Source organism: Gymnoscopelus microlampas, assembly GCF_963454915.1.
Source record: "Gymnoscopelus microlampas genome assembly, chromosome: 21".
Lineage (NCBI taxonomy): Eukaryota > Metazoa > Chordata > Actinopteri > Myctophiformes > Myctophidae > Gymnoscopelus > Gymnoscopelus microlampas.
The window spans coordinates 33,760,074-33,778,336 of record NC_139958.1 but is presented as its reverse complement, the minus strand read 5'-3'; the positions used below and the strand labels follow the sequence as shown (position 1 = coordinate 33,778,336).

The 18,263-nt window shown below is 43.0% G+C and overlaps 1 protein-coding gene across 1 annotated transcript in view; it reads left to right on the top strand.

Moving 5' to 3' along the window:
• LOC311038283 (matrix metalloproteinase-17-like) overlaps nt 1-13,362 on the top strand; it is a 94,480-nt gene extending 81,118 nt beyond the window's left edge. The window contains exons 6-10 of the mRNA XM_084047705.1: nt 1,963-2,068; nt 5,408-5,490; nt 6,408-6,560; nt 9,997-10,254; nt 11,412-13,362. Coding sequence (XP_083903831.1) covers nt 1,963-2,068; nt 5,408-5,490; nt 6,408-6,560; nt 9,997-10,254; nt 11,412-11,737 — 926 coding nt within the window. The 3' untranslated portion in view covers nt 11,738-13,362. The remainder of the gene's footprint in view (nt 1-1,962; nt 2,069-5,407; nt 5,491-6,407; nt 6,561-9,996; nt 10,255-11,411) is intronic.
• The last annotated feature ends 4,901 nt before the right edge of the window (nt 13,363-18,263 follow it).

Sequence of the window (18,263 nt, the reverse complement as noted above, 5' to 3'; positions counted from 1 at the left end):
TCTCCCACATTCATCTCCTCATACTTTCTCCCCTTCTCCAACCATCTCAGTGCCTTTCCTTCAACATCCTCCCCTCAACATGCTCGCAGCATTTCTCCAAGACAGTGTTAATTTCGTCGACTAAAATTATGACGAAAATGTTCATCGACTACCTTTTTTCACTGACGAAAACAAAATAAAAACTAAGCTATGATGACTAAAACTATGACTAAATAAATTGACCATTTTGTCAACAAATAAAAACTAGACTAAAATAAATCTAGTGGAGAAGAGATCCAGTAGAACTAAAAGACAAGTTATTTTACGTTTGGTTGCGCTCGGGTGTTGTGCTCTGAAAATAGTAGATCTACTGTAGATTTAGTCAACTAAAATCTTGATATTTTAGTTGACTAAAACTTCAGATGACTAAAATATGGCTAAAACTAAATGACATTTTATTCAATAGGCTATGACTAAAACTAAATCAAAATTTGCTGTCAAAATCAACACTGCTCCAAGACAAATCCCAGGCATGCTGCCAGCATGGTTCATACACCCCTGACAGTTCATATCTACAGACACACAGAGCAGCCCTTTCCCCCTGCTCACTGTGCAGTGTAATTACCCACGAGGACTGTCTGGAAGCAATGGTGGATCCCATCCCTCCTGTGGGTGAGAGGAATAGAGCAGCGATTCTCAACCTTTTTCATTTCAAGGACCCCCAGTTTGATATGCATTAGGCCATAGGCCCTAGTGATCCCTGGACCATACATTGAGAACCCGCGGAATTGAGCATGCAAAGGTCTCCCCTCACAGGGAACCCAACTCATTAAAAGTATTTATTGATTTACTTAACAAGACAACTGGAGACTGGGTGGAGTTTATTTATGCTTCCCTGTGGCATATATTTTCTCTCTCTGATCTGCCATAGTTTTGCATCTTTTACATTTATCTACATATATTATTGAGAAGGTGTGTGAATAATTGTTATGGCATGGCTCTGCAAGAGGCTAGCCATCTATGACAGGGTCCTGTGTGTCTGTCCTAAAGTTCTCAAATTCGGCCCGAACCCGACCCTACCTGACCGGACCCGACGTTTTCGGGCCGGGCCGGGCACAAAATCTATGCTACTTAGTCCGGCCGGGCCGAGCCTCGGGTTCCCGAGAAGAAAAAAAGAAAATCTATTGCCCCCAAAAAATAAATTTCAACTGCCCCTAGCGGCCTAACGCTAAGGCCGATGGAAATGGCAGTGGATCTGTTGGATGCAGCTCCGACCTTCCTAGTCCGTGTTATTAAAGAAAAACAGGCGACAATGGCCAAAACACTATCGGTGATCGAAAATCTGCGAAAGTGGACGTTTTCAAGATGTTTTTGCCATTATCATTTTCTATATCTGCTCAGTTCAAAGCTTGTTGGATGCGTGACTTTGAGGACATTAAGCTCATTCATTCATTCATTAAGCTGATTCTGATAAGCCTTGCGAAGACATTTCTTTCGTCACACAGCACAGTGATGATAGATGACGAGAGAACAAAGTTACAGAAAGTAGAAAGCAGAGAGGGATGAGGACATGTGGACATGCGGAGAACTAGAGAGTAATGAGAGGGAAAGGCGGAGGAAAAGAAAGTCATCTGGGAGGTATGCATATGGATATAATCAATACAGCTCTGTGTGCGTGTGCTGTGTGGAAGTGGGTTGAATTGAATCAATTTGACAACTAGAATGTTGTCAAAAGACAGAGAAAGGATACCTAGAAAAAGGGAAACAGGATAGACTCTGTCTTGTGGGTGGGTGCATTAAGCCTGAATTATACTCGTACAACAGTGTTTATGCCAGAAATAGCCGTCCTACAACTCACAATTCGTTGTGAGTCAGTGCATTACCGCACACTTATAAGAACGGCCATTTTCGGTGTGCGACACCGTTGCACGACGGATTATGAATTGGCCATTAGAGCTGACCTTTGACCCCTGTCCTTTCCAGGAGTCAGGGACTCGGTGTCCCACACCAACAGCACTCAGCAGCAACACTCCCACACGGCCGAACCACCTGTGCTGCTGGACCTCCCTGTAAACAGATCTACGGTTATGTAAGTTCCAACACTGTTTACACCCCATTGTTCCAATGTGAACCGTCATTTATCATCACCTTCTAATGTGAAACCACAAGTCTGAAGCACACCCCGGTCCACAATGCATCTGCGTATGCCAAGTGCCCACACGTAAAATCACCTGTCGGCATTATCTAATTACTGCTTTCGGGAGGCGAGGAGGGAGGGAGAAGTTAGAACATTTTCAAAATGCAACAAAAACTTCACAAATAGCTCAAGTCGCCGATGTACAAGCTCACAAGCTTTGAGAAACTAGAATGAAATGTTTCAAATTGCCTAGAATAGATTTTTCACATTAGGACAAAATACTGGTCTAAACATCGGTAATCGGCTGGGTAGGACTCTCCAAAATCGGGATCGGCATCAACCCCAAAAAGTTGGCATCGCTTGGGCTCTAATTTGTTTTTAGCAGTGAGTGTCGAGAGCTGAGCGGGGGGGGGGTGGATCTAGGCAAGTGGTGAGCGTTTTGATGCAGAGCAGCAGGGATTCTCTTTGGGAGGTAGAGTGGAGCGTAAGAACAGCCTTGTGAGCGTGCAGTGCAGTGGGATTCTCCCACTCTCTCAACAGCGCTCACACACTGTGGGCCCACAAAGTATAGTCCTCTCTGCGGTGACACGGACTGGATAGAGTTCTGAATAGAGATCTTTGTTGATAGGATGACTGGCTTCTACTCACACAGGGAGCCCTGTAGTGGTAATTGCCTCATCATTGGCAGTCTGGCCATGTTGCCACTGGTTTAAACCACTAGACACCCCATAGACCAATGAACTGGAGGTGCTGATGTCATGCTGATAGCCTCTCTAATGATATTTGGCTAGGTTTAACCACTTAAAACCTGCATACTTCCATACTTACTGTTGACCGCCAGGGTCCCCCAGGGCTCTATACCAGGTCCGCTCTTTTTTCCTTCAACACCAAATCTCTTAGCTGAAAATAGCAGATCTACAAGCTCACAACATGCTGCGTTGTGAGCTTGTAGATCTGCAATTTTCGTCGAAAATTCGACCCAGAATAGGGATGCTAGGGATCAAGTGGTTAATTCATGCAAAAAAGGCACGCACGCGCACACACACACACACACACACACACACACACACACACACACACACACACACACACACACACACACACACACACACACACAATCACATTCATAGTGGATAAGCACAACACACGCAAAAACATTGATTAAATGGTTAATCAGGTTACAATAAAATGCTAAATAGACCATTTATGGGTCAATACATTAATAAGAAAATATGCTGTATTGTTTAAACACTTAGAATTACATGACCAGTGGAAAATAGTAGGTTGAATGCTCCATAGTTAGTTAGGGTCACTTTTTAGTGTGGTTGCCCGAATGGGCAACCAGACTATGTTCTCTACCGACTTTATTAGTGTGGCAACCAGACTATTGTACTCTACATGCTTTATTCTAGATAAACTTTTTTGTTATTCGCTACTCCTCCCACAGTTTATTTTTCCCAATTTTGTGCCATATGTCATAATGACCGGCTTCACCGGGAATCGACTGCTTGTACCTTGCTAAGAGATTGGTTGCATAGTTTTATTGATATTGATTTATTAGTGCATTACATTTCCCCATCCACTTTAATTGAAAACTGAAAAAACTCAAATTCAAGTATTTTTTTCTCAGAAACCGTAGGAGCTAGAGTTACCAGATTTGCAGGGGAGGTTCATAGTTTATTGCCAAATTATTGAAACTAATATTACACCATTCGGCCTCATTGTGGCGCTATAACAGCCCACTTTACGTGGGGTTTCTTGGGTCATGACGCAACTCCCCATATAGGTCACCCCCATTTGCGTCAGGATAGATTTTCCGCCATTTTGAATTTTCTTCAAAACACACTTTTAGCTCCTCCTCCCACATATTTTGTCCAAATTTCACAAAATCTTCACAAGATCTCTGGACCCATGCGATAAACATCTCCAAGCAGAATTTTGATAGTCCTTACCGTTCGTCCGTAAATGGCTTCCAAAGTTAGTGGGAGGGGCCTGTTTTGCCAAAAACGCCAGAAATCACGAACGAAACGTCCGGTCAATCCCAAATTTAAATCACATGTCGAGGGTGGTTTACTCAACAAATTCCCAAAAGCATTTCCACTTTGACCCATAGGGGGCGCCACAAATTGCAAAATGTAACCATTTGTCACAAAAACATGATTTTTGGAGGGATCAGTTCTCTCAAAAAGAAAAGCAAGTGATCTCAGGAGTGACATGACGATGACGTCATCGGCCCGCTACATTTGTGGGAGGGGCCTGTTTCTTTAGTGGGAGGGGCCTATTTCCTAAAATCAAAACGGCACGCGTCACGAACGCGGGATCCGATCGGCACCGAATTCGAATCGCGCGGCCTCCGACGGTATTCCTCCATTGTTTTTGCATTCTTCTTCACTTATTAACTTTATACATTTATATTAGTTAAGGTTAGAAACTGTTTGTATAGTTAAGTTTAGAGTGTGTTATAGCTTAATAATTAATTAATTTATGGTGTGATTAACATTAGTGTAAAGGTCCCCCCACATCGGCCCGACCTTGGCGTTGATAAGTGACCATATGCGTCTATGGACGAAAATTGGTTTTAGTAGTACAGTGACATCATTGCCGTTGCTAACCAGTTCAGTCGCTGTCACCCGTCGATAACAATTGGGGCGGAGGGGGGCGGTACAGAGCCTACTTTATGTTGCACAACTGAACTGACATCAGCAGTAGTTGAACGCAGTGGATGAAGCCATCTCACCATCTCATTACAGAGATGACATGGTGAAAGGCATCCAAAGAAACTCAAACGGTCATCTGAAAAAAATCTGGAAATGTTTTCCTCTGCCAGATGTACTGTCTAGATGTCTGTTTATCAGCTACGGGTTCAGAGCAAAGCCTGTTGTTTATATTAAAAGACAAGGCATTAAAAACAAAAATGAAACTTGGGTTATGAAATGTGACTGTAATGTCTAGCAGTGCAGTGAGTGCACATCAATACATTGCATGTTTTTGTTGCACAGTGCTGCTCACTCAGGCGCACTACGTACGATGTGTAGACTAGAGATTGTGCACACAGCAAGTTTTTCACACCTTTAACCCGAGTGATCTCCAGACATATAGTATAGTCTGTAGTATTGGGGACAATATGGTTCAGTGTTTAGGCCGCTTAAGGACCTGGGTTAGTTTTCTGGTGTCTACACTTCCTGTGATCTAGCACTAACCCTGTTCTAGTAACCATTTATCTTTTTTATTGCTAATCTCTTTCCTCCTTCCTTATCGCTTCTCCTCCCACTCTTGTCCCCTCTTTCTCAGACTGGCACGAGATGCCCCAGACAGATGCACCAGTCACTTTGATGCAGTGGCCCAGATACGAGGGGAGGCTTTCTTTTTCAAAGGTACGGAAACCCAAAGATTAAATGAGTGAGGGTGGCAACTGGCAAGGAGAAACCAATTGAGAGTCGAACAGAGAAAGAGAGAACGAGAGAGGATAGGAGTGTGATACAATATAGCACAAAACTTTCGACTCCTGAAGGTTCCTGGTTCGAGCCTTGCATGTGTGGATGGGTGAATGTAATGCACATTGTAAAGGCTTCATAATGCTTTACCAAAGTGCTTTACAGTAAAGCACTTTTGATAAAGGCACTATATAAATGCACCATTTACCATTGAAGTTAGGTTTATGACTTACTATTTATACGACACTTCAAAATGAGCACTGAGATCATTCATTCAGACCGTGGTCTTGTTATCTCTCAGACCAGAGGAACAGAACTTTGAGTGATTGAGTAAAACTGTGCTTGTCACAACCAATCCAGATAGAATGAGCCAAGTCATGCAACTGAGACACTCCAGTCCAACATGGCGCAGCAGTGGTTCCCAAACGGTGTGCCAAGGCACACTGGTGTGCCGTGAGACAGGTCCATTCATAAACATATAAAGTAGCACCAAACAGTTCAATATCGTCACAAAATACAGAAAGGGTCAAAGGAAGGGGGGGGGGTCGTCTGTCTAAGGGAGAAGTGGTACTACCTCCCCCTTTGGCCTCCTGAAATGTGAATTTTCAGGGCTGTTTTAAAGGAAGCCGGGGATCTAAAATTTTTCGAGGGATGGGGTCAGACTATTCCACACCTGGGTGGTAGTGCTGTAGAAGGAGAATTTACCCATTTGTTTTATGGGTTGGTGGTACCAGATCGTTGTTTACGCTACCTCTAGTATTGTGGCTGTGGGTTTCGCTAACGTTTTGGAGGTATTTAATCAGATACGTGGGTATTGAGGGCACTTTAACGTCACCCTATTCTTCTCTGTCATATAGGGAAGTATTTCTGGCGTCTGACCAGAGAGAAACACTTGGTGTCTCTGCGTCCTGTTCAGATTCATCGTTTCTGGAGAGGCCTGCCAGCCAACCTGGACAGTGTGGACGCTGTTTACGAGAGACCTGGAGACCACAAGATTGTTTTCTTTAAAGGTACTAGGACTGCCCCTTCGGGTGCCGGCCTATTTGGGGCCATGTTTATTTGTTTCCCATTAGCTGACACCTCGGTGACAGCTAATCTTCCTGGGATCCATAGAAGATACTGCATTCTGTAAAAACATGATAAAAATACAAAATATTACATTATACAAAAATAATACAACATTGATTGACGGATGTGCAAAACAGAGTGTTCCAGGCTCTGATCCAGAGATTTCCCAGCTCTAGTAAGTGCAAAACAGTACCTGCATTACCTTAAATCCCTCTAGACCTGTGTCAACCTCTACGTGTTGTCAGACACGATAGCAAGGTGTTCCAAGCTCTGAAACAGAGATTTCCTGGTTCTTAAATGGCTGTCGGGAACAATGCAAGTCATTTATACTGCTATGCGGCACAAATGTTATGCGGCCAATCAGTTCAGCCGACGGGTCGGGTTAGCCAATCAGGGACTTACAATGGCTTAGAGGCAAAAACGTGACGTGACGTCAATCCGTGAAGCCGACAGTTTGGGTTGGTCAATCAAGGAAGCCGATTCATACAATCTCCCGAACACACTGAGAATGTCTGCCACTTTCTCAGACCCGCCGGCCGACATATATAGATATTCATGATTTTTCGGTTCTCTGAAACCGTTGGTTCGTCCGAATTGCCCACCTCGGGGTTATATGAGACACACACGCCAAGTTTGATACCGAACAGTCACACGCTGTCTGACCGTTATGCCAGGGACATATTTTGTATGACGCAAAGATAATAATTATTCATATAGAATATTAAATATTAAATAGAACAAATGAACTTTACCCCTGTGCCACCTGAGTGCCCCAAATTGGCAACTTGTTTAATAAGAAATAAATAATGCAATCTTTAGGATAACAAATTAAGCTTTTCTTTTGCTACAGTGTCATTATAATTTTCTATGTGACAGCATTCAATGCAGATATAAAAAAATGAATAGAAATGAGGACACAAAACCTCACTTTCATTATGACCTGAAAAATTGCTTTCTTGGCACTGGTACTTCTCGTTGGCTGTTTAGCAAAATTTTGAATGCTGTATCACCCTTCAAGATTTGGGTCCACTAACATTCCATGGAGTAGTGTTTCTCAAGTTCATTTCAAATTGTAGCAAAACTAGATGCCACCATTATGGACGTGTTTGGAATATGTTGATTCTATTACTTTGTTTGGACCTCTAATGTACATGTTTGAAATTTGCTTGTGCCAATTTTGAAAATTCCAATATGGCTGACTAAACGTCTGAAAGAATTCACAAAAAAGCAGCTCAATAGAGGTTCCTTATTAAGACCCTTCAGATGCTCTGTCTGTAGTGTGTGGATCCAGTAGGCCTCCCTCTGGAGTAATAATTTGTCCCTATCACCACCTCTCTTTAATGGGCTGACCGCCTCTATCTCCTGAAATCTCAGAATGCAGACATCATGACCAACAGCATTGAAATGCCTGGCCACAGATGATTTCTCATCATTGTTCCGGATGGAGCTCTTGTGTTCTGAAAACCTTGTTTTGAGCTCTCTAATGGTTTCCCCCACATAACATAACCCACAGGAGCATTTCAAAAGATACACAACATGTTTGGTTTTGCATTAAATCCTACCCATAATATTTTTTACCAGAATGTGGATGTAAAAATGACTCACTCTTGATCATGGCATTGCAATGTATACAGTTGTGGCAGGGGAAATTACCAGAGGTAAAGTTGACAAAAAGTGCTGATGGGGATTATATAGGTCAACTCTGACAAGTGTCTGTCAAGTTTTTGGCCCTCTTGTGGGCAAATAAAGGCTTCTCTTTGAAAGCCTGACCAATACGAGGATCACTAGACAAGATGTACCAGTGTTTCTCTATACATTGTCTGATTTCTTTAGAGACAGGTGAGGAAGTAGTTGCACATACGATTCTATTCGATACTCTGAAGAAGGTGGTTTGGGAGTTAACAAATTATTCCTAATTATATCTAAATGTCTTGCTCTCTCTGTAGAGTGTCATGCAAGATACCAGTACCATAACCTTTGGCAGTTAACCTTGAGCATAAGTCAGCAGCCTGTTCTTCAAAGGCACTGTCTGAACTGCAAATTCTTCTGATTCTCACAAGTTGGCTATTGGTAGGCTCTTTTTAAGGTCAGGAGGATGATAACTAGAAAAATCCAAAAAGCTGTTACAATCAATTTCTTTCCTGTACACTCGAGTTTCTAACTGGTCTGCCTTGTTAATAGCTACATCCAGAAAATAAATAGACTGCTGACTGTGCTCTATAGGTGAACTTGATCGTGGGCATTCTAGTGTTGATATATGATTTAAACTGTTGTAACTGTTCAAGGGAACCAGTAGAAATGCTAAACACATCATCAATAAACCTGAACCAACATCTCAACAGAGTAAAAAAAGGGTTATTGTTGTTTACAAAATCCTCCTCAAACTTCCCCATGAAAAGATTTGCATCATTTTGCTGACACCTTGACACAGAAGATAGTAAGAACTCTCGAATTTGGAATAGTTTCTATTCAGAACCAGTTCTGAGTTCAACCAAAACAACTGTAGGGGGGGTGGGGTTCTGTCTTTGATTTAAATAATATGAGAGTGCTACCAGACTTTCCTGGTTATGCACATTAGTGTACAAAGACGTTATGTCTACTGCAAAGGAAATCACTTGCCTGAATGTTTTCTATTGAGTCTACTGTATTTTAAATAAGAGGGTAGATGGGAGACAAGGCCTTTGATGTGTACATCAATATACTGATATATGGGTTCTGATACAGATTGTACACCGGCTACTATGGGACAGCCAGGTACAGGTTCTACACAAGATTTGTGAATTTTGGGTAATGTATGAAGTACAGGACGAATAGGAAGTTTTTGGAACATACAATTAAACTCATCTTGAGAGATAAAGGAGTCACTTAAAGCTCTGGTCAAGAAAGATTCAATTTCTTGTGAACATTTCCCTGTGGGGTCTCCATTCAAAGGAGTGTAAAACTCTGCATTACTGAGCTGTCTTAATATTTCTTCCCTATAGGAGTCTTTGTTTTGTACAACCACTGCACCTCCCTTGTCAGCATTTTAGTACTAGTATCCTTAAAATACTAATCGCAAAGAAGGCCTTTAGTTTGACTGACCTCAAAACCTTGAACAGTTAAATTCTCGTTGAACAAGTTAGCTCTGGTGAACGGTACAAACGACAAACCTTTAGATAGGATCAAAACCTCTTGTGTTTTGTTTAATCTGGAGTGGTGCAGGCTTTCTGCTTTGCAGTGCTTTCTCTCAAATGATCAATTATTAGAAAATGTCTTGTAGATAGTCAGCATCAGTTATTAAACTCTCTCTCTCTCTCTCTCTCTCTCTCTTTCTCTCTCTCTCTCTCTCTCTCTCTCTCTCTCTCTCTCTCTCTCTCTCTCTCTCTCCTTGACTGACAGGTCTAAAATACTGGGTGTTTAAAGACAACAATGTGGAAGAGGGATACCCTCGTCCAATCAGCGACTTCGGCCTACCTGTGGAGGCGGTGGATGCTGCCTTTGTTTGGTTGCACAATGAAAAGACCTATTTTTTCAAGGATAATCACTACTGGCGTTATGATGACCACCTAAGACGTATGGACTTGGGGTACCCCAAAGATGCTACACTTTGGAAGGGGCTGCCTCTGCACCTGGATGATGCCATAAGGTGGTCTGATGGTGAGTGACCTTAACCACTTAAACCCCTGTAGTCTTACAGGTTTGGACTTGAGTGACAAAGTACTTAGACCACTATTTCCATGCGATCATTTAACTCTGAGATTGTCACAATGTACACGTTTAGGGGCTAAGCAGAACTTAACCGAGAGTTAACTTGTTTCTCCCTCAATGACAGCCAACTTTATGTCCGTCCATCAACCAGTGTTCCTCTCTCTTTACAAAGGTCACCTTATATTCAGTATTCACTCTAGTATAAATTTGTTTGTGAAATTGATACGTTTAGATTGTGTCAAAGGTCATGTCTGACACGAATTTTGACCTGACGGTCAAGATTCAATTTATTAAGGTAGTAACAGTACCTAGTTACTGTTATGCCTAGTTACTGTTATGCATTTGTAATTGTACTATGTTCTCATCTTATGATAAAAAAAAGACATACCCATACATAAAGGTTTATTAGATTTTTGTGTGCAGTTTGGGAATGAAGCCACACAAATCACAATGTGTTCAGTGGTTATGCTGCACTAGAGGCTGGCTGCTTGTGTGAATTTCGCAGTGTCGTGACATTCTTTAGTACGCCACATTTAGACAAATGGGAAAAGGAATCTTTATAAATACTTGATCAATAACTAAAGTGATTCTCAAGAACAATGGTGCTGTAAAGAGATTCACCGAATGTAATATTTTTGCATAGATTTACCTTTTCAAACTAACTTTCACATTGTTCTGAAGTTTGGCTTTTACTTCACCAGGAACTTCAGCCTTTCATGACTGGAGGTGGTTCTGTTTTGAGACATCATGCACGTAGAGGCATAGGCTATGATTGGTCTACTTTTTGTGTGGACATACGGTACATGCATACAAAAATGAATACATGCATACAGTACATGTGCATCATGCATGCATGCACTCACGCATGCATACACCATGCCATACCATAAAAGAAGTGAGGTAAAATAAACGTGTGTAAGTATGTAATGTGTTATATTTGTTCCTCTTTCTGTTTATACCTCTCTCTCACACACACACACACACACACACACACACACACACACACACACACACACACACACACACACACACACACACACACACACACACACACAGACACAGAGACACAGACACGTTCACTAACATTACCCCCCATGTTCTTGCAGGCTCCTCTTACTTTTTCAAAGGGAAGGAGTACTGGCGTGTGCTGGGCAGCGACATGGAGGTGGAGGTGGGATATCCCCGGCTCATTGCTAAGGACTGGCTGGTGTGCACTGAGATGCAGTCGGACTCCCCGGACACGGAATCCAACAGCACCGAGACGAGGGTCAACGGGCAGCATCACTTGGACCACGCCGAGAACGGCTACGAGGTGTGCTCCTGCACCTCCGACACAGCCTCCCCGCTAGGAGTCCATCCATCCCCCTCCCCCCTATGGCTACTGGCACCGCTCTGGACGCTGTCATTGGCCATCCCGCCCACACTTCTATGATGTCAAAGAAAGGGGGAGGTCAAACTGAACCAGGAAGTACTGTATGTCCAGCCAGTTGGCTGAGTACAGGGCAATGGCCTAGAGACTCCTTAATGGAGGGTCATTGTCCTCTCAATCGAAACTATAACTGGACCAATTCGATCTTGTACTTATAAGTCTATTCGTAGCAATCTGTTATTTATTTCTATGTGGACACAGTCATCCGAAGCGCCTTATGAGGAGTGCGTGAATTACCATATAGTTGGTAATCAGACCCGTTACCTTGACAGTGCCAGTGTCATACTGTACCCAGCGAGTTACACAGGACCACATATTCATTTCACAAAGTTTCTCTGACCAAGATCAATTGTTTTGGATTTCGGTCGTTTCCTTTTGATGAAAAGGCATTTACATGGGTCTGATAACATGTTGATATGATCCCATTAGGAAGTATTAATGAAAATATACTCCAGGAATCACCAGTCGTGATTATTTTCTTCATGCAGAGCAAGTTTACAGAAATAACAGCTGAGACATAGCACAGTAAACAGGTGAATAGATGTGGCTAGAAGTAGAATGATTAATGGCACTATAGAATGAAGTCAGGTAGAGATCAGAAACGTGAATAGTGAATAGGCGAATAGACAGGAATATTGCTACCTGTGAAATACACCCACAAACCCAGTTGTCATTTTCTGTCCACTTGGGCAACGTGCTAAGAATCCAAGAATCCACTTGTACTTAACACTTATGTAACCCTAGCATTAGTATTCTGGGGGGAACATTCGCCGAAATGGGACTAATGTGATGTATTGTGAGCTTGAAAAGAGATTTGGTGTAGAAGGGAAAAGGGAGTTTTGGTATAGAGGCCGGGCTTAAGCGGTTAAACTGACATGCATGCTCACGCACCCACCCACAAATACACGGTCACTTCATGTTTGTTTAGAACAGCATCTGAAAAAGCTTATGTAATGTCTGCATTGACTGGATGAACATTCCCATGGATAACTTGTTCACCAGGACACTTTAATACCAGGAATATGGTCCGATGGATGGCTGGATTGAGTGGTTGGTTGGAGAGATCGGCAGGGCTCTCTCATGTCCAATACGAGGCCTTTCGGGAAAGTGTGCCCCTGTATCTCCATGGAATCATCAACTTAATTCTCTGTCAAATGAAGCAACGGCTAACTATTGATTTTGCTGAGACGCACAGATGGACTGTGCCGATAGTGGATAAGGGAGGATCAGGCCTCTTGTTTATTTCATAATGTCTCCAACAACACAGCCATTAGCCATGGAGCCCTTTTCATAACACCTGGACACTTTCCTTTCTTCGTTCAAGTCCCTTCGTGAGAGGAGACCCAGGATGGATGTATAGCAGGATACCAGAGAACACAGCACCATTAAGGCTAATTTATATTTTGTCGCATGACCTGTTCAACAAGATAGTATTTTTAACCGATTCACACTGACAAAAGTGATGTGTTTTCAACAAAATATAAAAAATAATGCTGAAAGGGTAAAGCGACAAAAGTATAAACGGGCCTTTAGATGGCTTGTAGACCTCACAACATGGCAAATGGATTTATTCTTATTGTTAAGATATGTTTACACACAATATAAATAGAGACGTATATTTGAATTGAAAAGCTCTACGGCTGTTGGTGGGGGGGGGGGGGGACAAATGGAATTGTGAGCATTTCAAGCCATGTTTTCTATTGTGAGATATTTTTGTATAGAATAAAGAATCAAAATCTCTTGTTTGCCAAAAAGAATAAATCGACAGAATGTGTCTTAGTCACTTATTGGGGCAGAGACAAGGGTATATACATTATTCTTCACAGTATACATGGGTTAGTAGACAAAATCCTCAGTGTTAATTCAAACATATGTTTGACAATGGACCCAAATGGACCCGTAAGTGTCTGTCCCTTAAATGGTCCATTGTTTGCACACTTAGAATTAAGTGAACACGGGATTTTTCGGTGAGCCTGGTGTACAATGGCTTCTTGAGACTAAGCTCAGGTCTGAATCTGGAAGGGACCAATATTATTTATTTCCAAGCAAATTGTCTCATCAATGGATATCTAAAACCTGAATGCTTTTAAAGTTTTTAAGTTCTGTGCTAGAGGCTACACACATGCACACAACACATGTAGAGGGATAGAGATGTGTGTCTATCTACATTTTTGTGTTCAAATGTTACAGGTCTGTGGGAACTCTTCAATCTTAAGAATTGAGTGGCCCAAGAAAAATCACACCCTGTTTGAAGGAAGCGGTGCCTTTGGGGCGGGCCTTAACTCATTTCAATGCGTCCCTATTGGTGGTCTGAGTCCACTTACCAAATTTGTACTTGGTAGCATGCTGCAAACTGGAATGATGGCTGTTTAAAGCCCAGCCAATGGGCAGACAGAGGGGGCGGGGCTTAAGTAATGACAGTTAGTCCCTATTGCTGGCTTTAGTCCATGTACAAAATTTGTACTCCATAGCATGCTGGGAACTTGAGTAATGGCTGTTTGAAGGCCAGCCAATGGGAAGACAGAGGGGGCGGGGCTTCAGCAATTCATGCTGGTCCCTATTGGTGGTCTAAGTCCACATACCAAATGTGGACTTGGTGGCATGCTGCAAACTGGAGTTATAGCTGTTTAAAATCCCGTGCTCATCCCGTGCTCATACGGGCGCGGGGGGTCCCTGGACCCCTCTTTGATAACTTCATGAATTCATGCTCGTGCCTATTGGTGGTCTAAGTCCACATACCAAATGTGGACTTGGTGGCATGCTGCAAACTGGAGTTATAGCTGTTTAAATCCCGTGCTCATCCCGTGCTCATACGGGCGCGGGGGGTCCCTGGACCCCTCTTTGATAACTTCATCAATTCATGCTCGTGCCTATTGGTGGTCTAAGTCCACATACCAAATGTGGACTTGGTGGCATGCTGCAAACTGGAGTTATAGCTGTTTCAAATCCCGTGCTCATCCCGTGCTCATACGGGGGCTGGGGGTCCCTGGACCCCTCTTTGATAACGTCATCAATTCATGCTCGTCCCTATTGGTGGTCTAAGTCCACATACCAAATTTGGACTTGGTGGCATGCTGCAAACTGAAGTTATAGCTGTTTGCTTCTTTGCCGTGCTCATCCCGCGCTCATACGGACGGACGGACACGGAGACAAAGTCAAGCTTAGAGCGGTTGGCACCGCTAAAAACAGTGCATCACACTGCTGTATCTATCACTAGAGTGGGATCCCCCACTCCCTCGCCTCTGCAGAGGCCTGGGTTCGATTCCCAGTAGTGGACTGGGCGCATCGACAGACACAATTCACAGTGTTCACAGGTGGAAACCCTGTGACAGATTATCTGCTTGCCAGCTTCTGTTCAGCAGGGAGGGGAACTGGGAGAGATAGCATGAACCTCTGCATGTGTTAAGCTCTGTTGGGGGAAATTCTTCACTGCCGGGTAAAAAGAAATGGCTGGTGATGACTGATGACACTGCTTAGTGGAATGTGGTATAGTAGGTAGTCTATTCTATTCAGTGGGTGTTGGCAGTGACAGAGAATGCGGTACACGTTGGGACGCCTTAATTGGGGAGAACATGGGGGGAAAATGTAAATATTGAAATAAACCCAGACTGTGTGGCGCTGGTTGGACAGACGGGAAGTAATGACAGGTTCACAAAATCAATGACTATACTGTATATATATATATACATATATATAGATAGATATATAAATCGGGATTGAGTATTCAGCAATGCGATGTGAACTAGCTGACACCAATTTGGGACTCCTGGATTGCCACCTTCCACTCCCTCCTATCCATCATCAGGATCCGGAGCTCTGCAGCGTTGCTAGCTCCAGTGTCGCCACAGTGTGTCTAAGTAGGTGGTGCGCCTCCTTCCCCTCCTAGCTGTACCTTGGGTTGGCTCCCACCAGAGTGTCAGCTCGCTTGTGATCAGTTCCGGTTGACTGACACAGTGCCAATGCCAACCATCCTTCTTTCCCTGACCAGGTCTCTGACCCGCGGGAGACCCACGTAGAGATGCATGTTTTTGATGTGGTCCTCCCATGTGGCACCAAGTGTCATTCGTAGCATTCTTGTGTAGACGCCATGCAGGGCCTATTGTGCCTGCTGTGCTGTGAGCGTACATGTCTCGGCCCCTGATCTACTGTAGCCACAAACCTATTGAGGTCATCTCCCATCTCAGACCTCCACACTCTCCTCATCCCGTATAAAGCATTCCAGGCAAGTGCCCTCCGCACCTTCAGATCCTGTTCCGTCGAGGCAGTCAAGGCACTGAGATATTTGAAGTCCTCGACTACCTCAAGCACATGGCAATGGTTCTGCCCTCCGTGTTGAAGTTGAGTATTCAGCAAAGCTGTGTAATCAATAGAGATTATCACCCCTGCATTCGTCATTCCTAGAGGTAATCCCGCCAAGGGAGGGCCAAACTGAGGTTGGATAATGAGGGCATGCAAGGACGAATGCAGGGCAATAATTTGTTTATCACTAAACCCATGAACTTATTTATTCACAAAGATGAGAAAATGGCATTTGATCAACATTTTATATTGGGCCCACCTATTTGATTTGTGCTTCACCCCTGTTTATTCTGTGTTGAGTGTTATTGTTATTGTCCAGGCCGAAAGGCATGGCGAGAGAGTATGTTTTGCCCCCTGTCCGTGTGTGTCCTTCTGTCTGTGAGCAGCTAATCTCCAGCACCATTGGCCCGGTCACTGCGAAACTGTGCACACACACTCCCTGGATGCCAAGCGCCACCAGGAGGCCGATTTGTGCAAAACACATTTTTTGATACTACTCCTACAGATTTTGTCCAAACGTCACACAAATGGTACACAGTATCTCTATAGTCATGTGATCAACACAGATCTGTCTGATTTCCCATATTCCATCCTGATTGCCTAAGATTGGCTTCCAAAGTTTGCAGGATTGGTTCGTTTTCAACAAAATGCCTCAAATCATGAACGCAGCATGCAATTTCAGTACAATTTAGCATGCATATTCCCACTAGGCCGAGGAAGAAATGCTACTTGAAAATGTTAAAATCGGCCTAGGCCGTGGCGTCGCGGTCTAGGCACCCTTGGTTGAAATCCCTTAACAGACAGCGTGCCGCGGGTTCGCGTCCCGTTCCCGACGGCCTTTGCTGCGTGTCTTCCCCCATCTCTCTCCCCATTTCCTGTCAGACTACTTTCTCTGTCCCTCTCCAAATAAAGCAATAAAAGCCCCAAAAAAAAATCTTAAAAAAAAAAAAAAAAAAATGTTAAAATCAGCCTCATGGTGGCGCTATAACAGGCCGTTTTGCGTTTTTACCTATAACTGCACCGATCTGCGTGAAACTTTGCACACACACTCCCTAGAAGCCAAGGAAAAACCTTTGCCCTGCATTTTTTTTTCAGATCTGCCTTTTAGAGCGCCACCAGGAGGCTGATTTGTGCAAAACACATTTTCTGATATCACTCCTACAGATTCTGTCCAAACATCACGGAAATCAGTACACAGTATCTCTACTCATGTGATCAACACAGATTTGTCCGATGTTTCATATTCCATCCTAATTGGCTAACATTGGCTTCCAAAGTTTGCAGGAGATGTCCGTTTTGAACAAAATGCCTCAAATCATGAACGCAGCGTGCAATTTCCATGAAATTTTGCGTGCACATTCCCACTAGACCAAGGAAGAATTGCCACGCTTTTCACATTGGCCTATTATAGCGCCACCAGGAGGCCACAATAACCTACCTGACCTGGCGGAGACCTGTGCTCCGAGGAGCACTTTTTCTAGTTTAATATCTTTTACAGGGAAGGCAAGTCCATGATACAGTTACACACAAGTTACAATTGTATGTCTTTTTACTTCCATTAAGGATATACATTTTGCACTTAATGTTGAAACATTTTCAGTGTGAGATGGCAACAGTGGGCTGATTAGTCTGTTACGTTACAGTACAGCCACAATTATGTCAATTTCATTACAGTTCAATGTAATTTAGTTTACAACAAACAAAGTAGTAGGTATTTTACTAAGGTGGGGTGATTTACACAATTTCTCAAATGATAGCAGCCAATACTGCGTACTGTATGACCTCTCAAACGTTTTGGAGATACATTGAGCACGGTTGTAAAGCTGAGACTTGTTTAGCTTAATATAATTTTAGGCCGAAATAATTAACTATGCCAACTTAATATTCAGATTATAGTCTTGTTATCCGTTGCTGGTAAAGAATGTTATCATAAATCAAAGTAGGCCAGGCATGGGCAGACTTTGCTCATAAATTAAGGAATGCTTAGTTTACTAAGAGTAGGATATTAGGGTAACATAAGTGCAGTGGTGGAAAGTAACTAAGTACATTTACTTAAGTATTGCACTTAAGTACATTTTTGAGGTATTTGTACTTTACTTGAGTATTTCTAATTTACAATACTTTTACTTCTACTCCACTACATCTCAGAGACAAATATTGTACTTTTACTCCACTACAATTATTTGAAAACTTTAGTTACTTACTTTGTAGATTTGTATTACTTTTTAGA